The following is a 13,544-nucleotide window of genomic DNA, read 5'->3' as shown; positions in this document are numbered from 1 at the left end:
ATAACAAAAGAGCTCTCAGATTGTTTACTTGATGTTAGATCATTAGATTAGGAGAGATACAATCAAAAAACAGTGTGAGTTAAGTTGAAGCCAAAATATATCACTAGACTTTTGTTTTCCATGTAAAACATACTGACATTTACTGTATATCATCAGACTGTTTCAGCGATCACATCACAAGCAATCAAAAATACAACATGCACTTGTGGATTGAAAGATGTTCAGCAATCTGTAAATAAATGAAAAAAAAACAACCAACAACTTTGTGTTGTGTATTTCTGTTTTTAGATCATTTAGATAATATGCAAAGATAGTACTTTATGCATAATTCACTTTATGCGTGTGTGTGTGTGTGTGTGTGTGTGTGTGTGTGTGTGTGTGTGTGTGTGTCCTTACCTGTTTTATAATGCTCTTGACACATGGCAGCGGCAGGCCTTGATAGTTGGATTTAATAATCCACTTCAGTAGGTGGTGACCCAGCACCTCAAACACCATACACACATCTGGGATGAAGAGTCAAGGACTCACATTACCACATCGCTGTCACTCAAAGAAACACACACACACACACACACACACACACACACACACACACACACACACACACACACACACACACACACACACACACACACACACACACACACACACACACACACACACACACACACACACACACACACAATTCTGCTCAGGATACGAATGCCGTTGACTCCAGAGATCTTGAAATCGTCTATCAGCTGAACCACCATGTCCTTGTTGGGGTCGATGGGGTCGCTCTCTCTCACCTGGAGGGCAAGAAGACAATGATGTGAAACAAACATGACAAGAAGGAAGGACAGAATATGAAGGACAGACAAGAAGAGGTAAAAATAAAGAATATTGATGTGAAAAGGACAGAAGACAGAAAGATGGTTAAAGACAAAATAGAATAGATGAAAAAAGCAAGAAAGAGGAAACGGGATGACTGAAAGAGAATGACTAAATATGAGGAAGATAGAACAAAGCTAAAGGAAGGAGAGGAGAAGATGGTAGAAGTATGGGGTAAAGAGAGCAGGAATGAGAAAACAAAGGACGAGGGAGGTGGATGTGGACGTAGGAGATGAAGATGCTGAAAAATTGATCCTAAGATGACTGTCCTCTGCACCCACCATGCAAGATAAATGGCCAGTTTATCTTTAGTCCTCTTTCCCAAACAGAAAAAAGAGAGGATGAGATGCAAGGTGCAAAGTGGAGGGGAAAGGAGGTAGGAGATGAGAAAACAAAAGGGAAGACATCATATACTACTCACACATCGCAGCAGTTTGATCTCATCCAGGGCCGTTTCTGTGTAATGCTGGGCACTCTTCACCACCTTCATCGCCACAAAGTTCTTCACTCTGTAATGACGCACAGATACATCATTTCATTTAACACTGAATCACACACATGTAGGTTGTTGTTATTAATGCGTTCCACGTCAGACAAAGTAGGAATTAACTACATGAGCTAGTATTATAAAATGTCCCTCATCATCATGTCTTTATTACACCTATGCTTTGCTAGGCTGGCGTTCACACTGCCCACACTGCCACTGGGGATGCAAATATACAGGCTGTGGCATTTTATCTCCAGAACAAATGTTAACACTAGTGATTCAGCTAAAACACATTTTTTCGTCTCCTGATAGTCCAACTTTTTTCGTACAATTCCTTTTATGTTGCAAAATACTTTTTTATGTTTTCAAGTTCAATAATAATTAATAATAATTAAATCAATTATCAAGCAAAAACTACCAAACATGAACTGGTTCCAGATTCTAAAATGCTAAAATGTATATAATTGTTTCATTGGATATCTTTAGGTTTTGGACAGTTTTCAGACAGATAATAATAATAATAATAATAATAATAATAATAATAATAATAATAATAATAATAATAATAATAACATAAAAATAAAAATAAAAATAAAATAAAATAAAAATAATAACAATAACAATAACAATAACAATAACAATAATAATAATAATAATAATAATAATAATATTATAATACATGTTTCTTAACCATCAAAAACATTTATAATCTGGCAACAACATGCAAAACAAAAACAGCAGGTATACAGCAACATGAGACAATTCAACATCAATCCATCAAAGTATAAAGTAATGCAAATGAAAATGTATGGTAGATTGGTAAAAAAAATTTAAAGATAAAGTAAAAGAGGATTCATCAAAAGTGAACATTTTTATGAGAAGTCTGAAATAAAATAAAGACAACCAAACAAGAGGCACATGAGAAAAGGACAGAAACAGAAACTGACATTAATTATACTTAAATCATACATGTTATAAAAGAAGACATCATAGTGACACAATGAGTATAACCAAGGGCATTGTTAGTGACTATGCAGCTTGTGTCAAGTAACCTCCATCTCAAGCTCACTAGTTCATGACCACCATTAGTGTAATTAACACCAGTGACATGAGTAAATGAGTTATGTGCATGTGTGTGTGTGTGTCAGTGAAAGGTGACACTGGATTGATGACAACCACCCTGGTTACAACGTGAACACAGAAACATTATAGTGCAAATGGATGGCTTTGGTGCAAACGCAGGGTGGTGTTGGTTGCAACTGTTGTCATGGTGATGTGCCAGATTCTGCAGGTCAACAGGTGTGTGTCTGGTTTATGTGAGGTGATGTGATGTGTGTGTGTGTGTGTGTGTGTGTATGTGTGTGTGTGTGTGTGTGTGTGTGTGTGTGTGTGTGTGTGTGTGTGTGTGTGAGTGTGTGTGTGAGAGCAAGGTGAGGTGAAGGACTGCAAGAAGAGCCTTTGTCTGTGCACGTGTGTGTGCATTTGTCTCAGTGTGTGATGAGTGCCTTTTCTGGGTCATGACGTATATGTGTGTAACTTTAAAAGCCAATACTGTACTGTGCCTTTGTGTGTGTGTGTGTGTGTGAGACTCACTGTATGTCCCAGCATAGCCATACGGTGGAGAAGTGGCCCCACCCCAACTTCCTGATCACATGGTACCTCCCGTTGAACAAATCCCCGATCTTCACCGGATGGTACCCTCCTGAGAGAGATAAAGAGACAGAGAGAGAGAGAGAGAGAGAGAGAGAGAGAGAGAGAGAGAGAGATGAAGGTTACAGGCTACTGTAAGTGATAACCAAGCAATGACACAAAACCCATTAGTGAGTAAGGAGTACAAGGAAGGCATCAGAGAAGGAGGGAGGTGAAACAAGACAGAAAATGAAACGGGAGAGGTGTTTCAGATTAATAAAAAAAGGGATAAACAGGTGAAGCCCTAAAGAATATTACAGTGAAGAGACAAATGAAAAAGTTACCTAAATGCTCCATTTTAGACCAAAAAAACAGTAGTAATAAAGTGTATCATTTAGAATTGTGTGAATACAGTGTAAGTGGTGTTTTGTACATTTTAATAATACAGCATTACATATTTGTGGTCTCATAAGAAATAACGCTGCTGCTCCAGTGTACGTATGTTTTGCATGCTGCCATTATTTATCTGTGCAGTGTAGTGCCATGTGTCCTTGAGTGTCAAAAACATAAATATAGTATATTGATGAGATGAAGGTCGACAACTTGTCTTAACTCATTAGGCACATTACTCAAGCGTGATAAATTAATTTTTCAAATCCGTCCTAAAACAGCAGTCAGTTGCCCAAATGAATATTTACACATGTTTTTTTTTTTGCTGTAATCATTCCTCCTGTTCATACTGGTAATTAGAAGATCCCTTTAAATAGAAGTGATGGGGAACAAATCTGCAGTCCTCCTGTGCAAAGATGTATTTGAGAGTTTATTTGTAGCTACAGTAATATGAAGCTTGAGTCGTCTGAATTAATCAAATCAATTCAACATCTCAACATTTCACATTCACAGTCATTTTAGTGCCAAATCCACTCTTTGTTACTATCCTTACTATCCTTCCATTGCAGCTTCACAGAAAAACACTGTCAAGACACTGAAGACTCATTATCTTCAAATAAACTTAAAGAAATGTTGTCCACCATCATATGTTGTTAATCATTTGCAGGGGATCATCAAATAGTCAGAGCAGGAGGAATGATTAAAGAGAGTAAAACCTTTTTCTATGTTCATATGAGAAACTATTGTTTTAAGACAGAACTGAAAAATTGTTAACATATTTTTTAAACATTGTTCAAAAGCGCAGAGCTTCATAGTTTTGTAAACCATTTACAGATACCAACCCCACTGCTTATTTAGCAACAGTAGTGCACACAAGAAACACAACACACAGAAAAAAGGCAAGAAACTATGGCGTTATATTTGTGTCACATTAGTGAGCGCGCAGTGAGACTTATCTGAGCACGCACTTTATATTTTGAACACAAAATATGAATCTGAGTAAACAAAAATGTGTCCCGTGCGCGCTCAACTCTGTCTCTGCTCTGTGCGGTGACTGTCAGGGCCCGGTAGTTTTGTGATGTATTTTGGTTGAGTTAGTTTTTTGTCTTGTCTACTTCCTGTTTTATTTTGGTATGTCTTGTCTAGCTTCCTGCCCTCCTGTTAGCCTCCCTTCCCCTAATGTGTTTCACCTGTGCCTCGTTATCCAGTGTGTATATGTGGTGTGCTCTTTTCCTTCTGTGCCAGATCGTCTTGTCAGTTCCCTGTCAGAGTTCCAGCGTTATCTCACTTTAGATTATTAGTGTTATTGACCAGTTTTTGCCTTTTGGATTCCGAATTTCTGCCTAGTGATTTTGGACTGCCTGCTTTCTGACTTTTGGACTGAATTAACTGACTTGAGAACTCTTCATCCCTGTGTCCTGTCTCTGCATTTGAGTCCACTTAGTCTGAGCCTGATCATGACAGGCACAGGCAGGGTTACTAATGTCACATAAATATAATGCCATATACATACTGTATACAGCAGGGGTGTCAAACATGCGGCCCGTGGGCCAGAACCGGTCCGCCCCGGCCCACTTCCTGTCTTCTTTTCTTTCTTTCTTTCTTCCTTCCTCCCTTCCTTCCTTCCATCCATCTTTCCTTTGTCTTCTTTTCCTTCCACCTGTCCTGTCTTCCCTCCATCTTTTCTTCCTTCTTCTCTTTCCTTCCTTTCTTCCTTCCATCTTTCCTTTCTGTCTTCTTTTCCTTCCATCTTTCCTTTCTGTCTTCTTTTCCTTCCTTCCTTCCTTCCTTCCTTCCTTCCTTCCTTCCTTCCTTCCTTCCTTCCTTCCTTCCTTCCTTCCTTCCTTCCTTCCTTCCTTCCTTCCTTCCTTCCTTCCACCTGTCCTGTCTTCCTTCCATCTTTCCTTCTCCTCCTCCTTTTCCTTCCTTCCTTCCTTCTTTTTAATGATCCGGCCCACATCAGATCAAATTGGACTGTATGTGGCCCTTGAAATGAAAATGAGTTTGACACCTCTGGTATACAGTATGGGAATGTGTAGTGTATGTTTCCTTGTGTGTGTATTGATCATGCTGTAAACAGTACATGTTGACATCTGCTGATTTCCTTACATCTCCTGATAAATCGTTTTGCTGATAAAATGTCAGAAAATTTAAGTAACATATATTTTTATTTTGTCCATTCAACAGTCTAAAATCCAAAGAAACTCAGTTTACCATCACGTACTGTATGACACAAAAAAGTCTCAAATATTCACATTTAAAAAGTTTGACATTTTTACTTAAAACTGAATTATTCGAATATCAAAATGGTTGCAGATTAATTTCCATCTATTAATTGACAAATCACTGCAGTTCTATTCTAATGTTTTTATCAACTACTACATCATTATTCAGTACACAACACCAATATATTGAAGATGCTAAGCTATTGTGGGTCATCACTCTGATCAAATAGTGCAGCAACTGTACACTCACTGTTCTCAAATAAATAATTCAATAATTGTTTGTTATGCTGCACCTAGAACTGAATATGACTAGCTAAAACGAGACACCAAAATCCTCTTTATTCTCAGTACAATGACATGACCAGCAGCTGGCAGAGAGAAAAGTCAGGCTTGCCAGGTTTATATTCGTAGTAGGTGTAGATTATTGAACACAAACTTGAGAAAAGTGAGAAAAGTGTGCTTACAAGTAAAATAGCGCAGACACATAGAAAAGGTCAGGCTAACACACACTGTATGTACACTGAGCACTACAAAGACTACTACTACTGTACCAATACTCACTTTTAAGTAAGTAAAATGTTCAGGAATCTATGAAAAATCTGAAAATCACTGCAGATTTTTTAACAAGAGCCAATAAAGAAAGCAACAATGAGGACAGTGATGTGATTTTTACCCCCTCATTTTTATGATACGCTTCTTCAAAACATAAGGGGGCATATAGAATTTCACTGAAAAAAGAAAGAGAGATATAAAATGAAATAAACTTCAAAACACACTGCGCTACTTTTTCATACAGATATCAAATGATATCGGGTGTGTAGCATTTTAAAACTAAGCGGTATAATGAAAATGAACCTCTCGTCAGACAGCACAGCCTTTGGCATCCTGCAACAATCAAACAACCTTGAAACGCTGGTGTCACAACTACTGAGCATGTCACACTGACATCTAGGATGACACGGCTACAAATCCCATCAGGATGGAGGGAGAAATGAGAGCGGCAGAAGAGCAAATATAAACAGAAGCAGCGAGGAGACACATCAGCCATTGTTGATCTCTGTATGACAGATGTAGAGAGTGGAAATAATGGATTGGGACAGATGACTTCAATACGTGAGAGTCTGTCTGTGTGTCTGTTGTTCTGACCTTTGCAGTAGTCTGCGGGGTCCTCTTGCTCCTCATCGTCGGAGCCCAGGATCTCCTCCTCCGGCTCTGGGGGCCCTGCCGGCTCAGGGGGAGGTGGTGGGGGCGGCGGGGGAGGAGGGGCGCTCACCGGGGCTTTCTGCTGCGTCTCAGGCCTGCGAACACAACAGTGGAGATCAGAGTTAAGTAACCTACTGTAGCTGGTAACTTTTCACTGAGAGTCCGCCTCCCAGTCAGAACATTTCCTTTCACATTCTTTTATATTTCTAGCCGTGACTCACAGCAAGTGCAACTTTAGGCCGAGCTTTAAGTATAGATGAGTAATATCAAAATAATAACTTCAATGACATGACATTTTCATATATACAGTATATAAATGTCAGTTCTAGAATTCTGCATTGATGACTTGCATCATTCAGCAGTGATTCATCCAGTGCTTTTCATGAAAGCTTTTACATTTGCTGTTCTGAATACACTGTGTCAGACAGGTCTTTCCTGCAGAAGAAAAAAAAAGTGATGTAAAGCCTGTCTGGAAGAAATAAAAGAGGAACTACAGTTTGCATGACCATCAAAAGCAATTAAAGAGTTGCTGAACAAATAAAGTATGAAGTGCCATCTACAGAGACGCATACGAACAGAATTTCCAAATACATCATCAGAAATATTTTTTGATTACAACACAATTAAGGTCCCACAAGTTCTCTGCAGAGCAATATAGTGTTTAAGCATGTTCTGCAAGAGGAAGAGTGAGCCTATTTACACAATATGGATTTTGCTTATTGTAGCCTCACTTAGATGTTTGACTTTCACTGTGAAGAATGACACACTCACTGTGTGTGCAGATGGCTGGTTTCAAAATGTATTTGCTGAAAGTGTGAAAAGTTTCTCTGAGTTAAGATCTGAAAGAACCCTGTTTCTGATACTGTGTTCTGTTCATTATATATTTATTTATTTTACAGTAATAGTCACTCAACAGCCACCTACTTGATATCTCAGACATGAATCAGCAGAATAGCTACAATACCACCCAACATCAGATGGAAAAAAACAGCCACTTTAAACCACATGTGCTATGTAAAAACAATAGCGTTTATTCAGTTGTTTGAAATATTCAAATAGATTCAATACATAAAATGAAGACAGGTAGAATATAAAAAAATGATGGGGAGACAGATGGATATAGATAGGGAGACAATATCGGACTACTAATTTTTTTGAGGGTCATGTCCCTGGTCAGTCCTTTCAGTCAACGGCCTTGTTCCACTTCCTTTCACTTGTCTAAAGTGGAGCTGAGCCCATGAGAGAGCAAACATAAAATAGGTTGCAGAGTACAGCCTACCTCTTTTCTCCAGGACTGGCTACTTTTTGGGCATTTAAACCTGGCACTCGTATCCAGGGCGACTCACAATGATTGATCAGGCAGGGGGTTCAGTGTCTCGCTTTAGGATGCTGCCATGGCACACACAGCTATTTGTGGAGAGTTTTGGGAACATGCCTGTAACATTTTGGAGCATTCCCACCAAAACTGCACTGGGCTACATGTTTCAAGTCACTGCAGACTTCTATGTGGCACAGACTTTTGTTAATATTCCCAGATACTCTAACCAAATTCCACAAAAGTCAAAAAGAAAATCCAAATGATTTTTAGATGTTCCTTATAATTCTTTATCTTAGATCATTTACCTCTTCAGGCTTCAAGCTTCTTACTCGAATAAAACAACGCACTGTTTATTTGAACTGATCACATGTGCGACCTGTGATGGGTCACGAGTAGATATTGTTTAATTTTACTGGTTTATAAGCAAAAATACTTCAACTCTACTACTGTATTGTATACCTTCAGCACATACAGTGCAGATGTAATGCCATCTGATAAATTTGCCCACATTTATTGTGCCTGGAGAATACAACTTACCTACTTTGAATTAAGGTCAACTCAACAGTTATTTAATTTTGTTTCTGTTAGCTGAGCTCTCCTATTACAAGCTGGTAATATATGAACTTAGTATTCTGTAAACTTTTATTGGACTTGATTTCATTTATTTATGTTTTTCCATACTGGATTACTGGATTATTCGAATTGAGGATATAAAGACAGAAGATGCTGTATTGCTATACATTGTATAGCCATGTGATTTGTGATATTGGGCTATACAGATACCTGACCTGACTTGGCTATTCATAAAAACAATGTGCATTTATCAGTCAGCAGGATCATTTTATAAACTGCAGTCATTTGGAAAGGATCTTAAACCAGTGAAGTGACCAGTCGAGAAAGACAAACAAAAGACCAACACTAAAAATGACAAAAAAAAAGAAATGACAGTGCAAAATATCATGCAGAGCAACAAGAAGCTGCACAACATCGAACATGCCCCGAGGTGAGGCTATGGCCCTCGCATTCATCAGCACTGGGAAAAACTTCCATCAATTTCCATCAGTCTAAAATTGCCTGATTGTGACTCAATTTAATCTTCACCTTAAGATAACTGGCTCTTTGTGTGTGACTAAATTCAGCAACTCCCAAAAAAAACAGAGCATGAGGAAGCCCGACAAACACTTTCTATTCAGGGTCACCTCACAGTACAGGCAACATCATCAAACGCTAAATTAAGACAGAAAAAAACATATAAACACACAAAGCCAGTGCTTGTGAGCTGTTATAAATTGCGGTCACAGGCACAGACACATGATAGAGCCTCTTGGTGCGTTGCCATGGCAACTGCAGTGCAAGGGGGGGAAAAAATCCAGGACACAAGGTGTTAACGTGGTGGTGACGCCAACACACAAACACACACGCTCACATATAATGGCAGTGGTTCTTCCAATGCTGCAGCGGAAAGCAGAAGATAGCTTGGCATTGAGATTTCAATGCTATTTTACAACTGACACACACGCACACACGCACACGCACACACACGCAGTAGATGGCTGTGTCCTTGCAGTAGGATGCTGCTTCTTTACCAAAGCAGTCACGTACAGTGTCATACATCATGTCCATAAGCTCAGTGCTTTTATAAAGGCTCATCTTACATTGGCTGCACCCACAATTAGCCCCTCATAACTTTCTGGACCGAGCCAAGCAGCAAAAGTGTTAAGAATGCAATGACACCACAGTCCAAAAGACAGGCTGGATGAGAGGAAGGGACATGGAGAGGCAGAGGAAGATGATGAAGGAAAGAAACTGAAAGAAATAGGAAGTCAGAATCAGACAAAGAGACAGGCATAAACAGAATGTAACAGACAGCCCGACAGAGAAAAATATGCAGGAAGGCAAAAAAAAAAAAAGCAAGCAAGAGAGACTGATATAGAGAGACGAGTAAGAGACATATGAATAAGAAGTAACTCAGAGGACAGAAAGAACAAGATAGAGAGACAGATACAGTATATATATACAGAGAGAAAGAGAGAGAGGGGGGGGTGAAGAAGCAGACAAACAGGAGCAGAGACAGAGAAAAATAGAGAGGTGGGAAGGCAGAAAGAGAGTAGTAGGCTGACAAGCGGAGAGACCAGTCAGAACAAAACAGAGACGCAAGAAAAGAAAAACAGAGGCAGCAGACAGAAAACCCCCCACAGAAACAGAGAAAGAGGCTGCCTAAAGAGAGAGACATGCAGAAAAATATAAGAATGGACAGAAGAGCGCTCATGCAAGATTTAACTGGCTTTGAAGCTGTATACATTTGACACACGAGACATATATATATGTCATATAGTCTCACACAAAGACTGTATGTAGGTGAATGTTGAGTTCAATACTGCACCCCATTCTACCTAAACATACACTGAAAAACATGCAGAGGTGGAGGGTTAGGGTGCTGAACAAGTGCTGGTGTCTTTTACAACTGCTTCATACCGGTTTAAATATCTTCTATTGTCCCTTTATGTTTGTAACTATTGTAAACTATAACACCTCAATGATTCTTCAAAATGAGCAATTGTCAGTCTGAAGTCTAACAGTAAGCAGGGTTTCTAGTGAACCAATCAGCTGTGATTAGTTCCCCCCCTCAGGTTGAAGGTGTACTAATCAATTTCCTCCACTAATTGGTACTAATTTCCACACTAGAAGCACCAATTTGCTCCTCAACAGGAGGGTGTGTGAACGTCGCCTATGTTGCTGCTGTATCCTTCACCGTTGTCATTTTGTTTTTTAATGATGACTCTTAATTTAAGCTACAATATGGTTTTATTCTGATTTTTTATAGTCTAGGAATATAATGATTATATTTCTGCACACGTGTGTAATACTTTGTTTAGAACCAAAATTGTTTTGTTCGTATGGATGATGCATGAAGACTTTGGCGGCTGTTCCCATAGAAACCATTTAAATTAGCTTAAAGAAAGCGGAACATAAGAGAAAGAATCAGGATTTTTTTGTCCTGCTACTCAGTTTACAATTTATTGATTTCATATTTCACATGAATATGTTATTTGAAAGGACACAGAAGTATATATAGTGTTGTAACTGATTATTTGTCTTCTGCTTTGTATATGTATTAGTGATAGACATGTGTTTAAACAAATTAGGCTTTTAATTGGGGTAACTTTATTGATAACATTTTTAATCCATTTTTAATTTTATCAAAATGTGCTTAAATCTTTTTACTTTACTTTTTTATCATTTATTTTCATTTTTTGGGCTGTGTTTTTGCATGAAAAGGTGCTATACAAATAAAGTTATTATTAAATGTTTGACATGACATGGAAATGAAAACAAATTAAATGTATGAAAAGTGCTGATGATGCACAAGTGACAAATGAACAAAACTTGTCATTCTTTGTCCTGCTAATAATACAATAATGATTGAAACAAAAGGTCATAGCTAAGTCTGAAAGGGTGCAGCAGCAGCTAAAGTGACGGTTGCACTGATCTCATCACAAGTTTCACAAATGTCATTTGAGAAACTGCCAACAGCCTCCAGACAATCACATATTAACCCACAGCTCCTGAAAGAAATCTGAGGAGAAATAAGGATATACTGAATGTCAACTGGACCTTCAATCACTTATCAATGATGCCTTTTCATTTCTGTGCATCACTTTGCTTCGAAGGTTGTATAACAAAGGTTAACGACCATGAATCCAGCAGGTGTCATTTTCATTTTCATCATTGCAAGCATAACGTGTGTGTGGTGTGTGTGTGTGTGTGTGTGTGTGTGTGTGTGTGTGTGTGTGTGTGTGTGTGTGTGTGTGTGCGTGTGTGTGTGCATGTGTTCATCTTGCCTCAGGGCAGCAGAAGAGAAGCAAATATGAACCATGTGGAATGTACCGTGTCAACGTATTCAGTGTAAGTATTTTGATGTTAATACATAAAAAGGTGCTGTGAGTGTTTGTGTTGTGAAGCTTATAAAAAGTTATCGTCCTCTCCTGCTGTAGTGACGGTACCTCTACAAGTGATTTTTGGACATTTGTTTGAAGGACTTTTAGCACGCACTAAAAATGTTGGTAATAAAGTATTTGGGAGATGGTAGTTATGTTTGTTTATGTGTGACTGTAGTACAGGTTGAGACAGGAGTCTTGCAGCCTATAACCTTGTACACCTTGTACAGTGAAGGTAAATAATTGCAGAATGTGCCTCCCATCATTTAACATTATGTTATGAGTGTGGACATGCCCAAACTGCTTTTTGCTTGCACTTTGGAGTGTGTGTGCACAGATCTGAACACACACACACACACACACACACACACACACACACACACACACACACACACACACACACACACACACACACACACACACACACACACACACACACACACACACACAAGCTGTCCTTTCCACTCTCACACCCCGCAATGGCATGTGCAGCCTCAGTGTTACATTTTCACCAGCCCAGCATGCTAGCATTAGCATACAAAAGAACTCCTAATGAAGACATATTTCATACTTCATACAGTATGATATGATAGTTAAACCTTTTGTTGCACTATTTGAAAGGCTTGTCTTGTTGCTAGAGCAATGTCCAATATCTGTGATTCACACCTAAAAAACCATTTTACTCTACAGAAGTTCATCATGACAAGTTGTGTTGAAGGATGTGGAAAATACTGAACAAGAAAAAAAGCTGTAAAATGATACGATTTGATCAAAATCCACAGGGAGGAAACATCACTGAACATTGGATTCTTAACCTGTCATAAAGCAATTTTCCCTACCAGCACATTCCTCGTCATACCACACTGTGTAATCATGTTTGAACAGTTTTGTTCCTGACTGCTGACTCGACAGGGCAACACTGTATATATGTCAACAGTGTAGAGATGAATCGACTTCAAGATTTACCCTCAAAACAAGTATCGAATATGAGATAAATGCTGCCCTGTGTCCACAATTACAAGAATTCACTGCCATCGTGACAATTAATAGACATGTCATTTATACAGTATCTTACACTCTTTTTTAAGTTTCATCAGCTGAACTCTGGTCATAGAGGTCTGTGGACAACATCAAAATCAGCCTAAATCGACACAGTTCATGTATTTTTCGTAAGTAGTAAACTGAGCATACCAATGCAATAAAAAAATCAGGAGCAAGGATTCGCAGATACACAGCATTTCCTGTTTTGCTTTCAAGGTAGCAGCATCTATGTTCAAATATTTCTCAAGACATGAATCATTTCAAAATAAGATGAAGTTGGTGAAGACACGATTTAGTTCACTCGGACATGAAGTTTCAAAACTCAGTTCAGCTGAGATCTTTTTACAGCAAGGCAGCAAACACAATGAGACAGCTGAATACATCAAAGCGCTGGTACTATGCACGCAATTCAGGATAAAGGATGTGTGTTAAAAGAGAGTTGT

General features: G+C 38.7%; 1 protein-coding gene across 1 annotated transcript in view; it reads right to left on the bottom strand.

Moving 5' to 3' along the window:
* srpk2 (SRSF protein kinase 2) overlaps positions 1-13,544 on the bottom strand; it is a 35,866-nt gene that overhangs the window by 15,708 nt on the left and 6,614 nt on the right. Inside the window, exons 2-6 of the mRNA XM_053319888.1 lie at positions 6,748-6,899; positions 2,951-3,059; positions 1,292-1,379; positions 701-788; positions 397-503 (exon numbers count right to left, since the gene is read on the bottom strand). Of these exons, the coding sequence (XP_053175863.1) occupies positions 397-503; positions 701-788; positions 1,292-1,379; positions 2,951-3,059; positions 6,748-6,899 (544 nt within the window). The remainder of the gene's footprint in view (positions 1-396; positions 504-700; positions 789-1,291; positions 1,380-2,950; positions 3,060-6,747; positions 6,900-13,544) is intronic.

Source organism: Scomber japonicus, chromosome 5 (genome assembly GCF_027409825.1).
Source record: "Scomber japonicus isolate fScoJap1 chromosome 5, fScoJap1.pri, whole genome shotgun sequence".
NCBI classification, from domain to species: domain Eukaryota; kingdom Metazoa; phylum Chordata; class Actinopteri; order Scombriformes; family Scombridae; genus Scomber; species Scomber japonicus.
The sequence above is the reverse complement of the archived record's forward strand: the minus strand, read 5'-3'. Positions and strand labels throughout refer to the sequence as shown.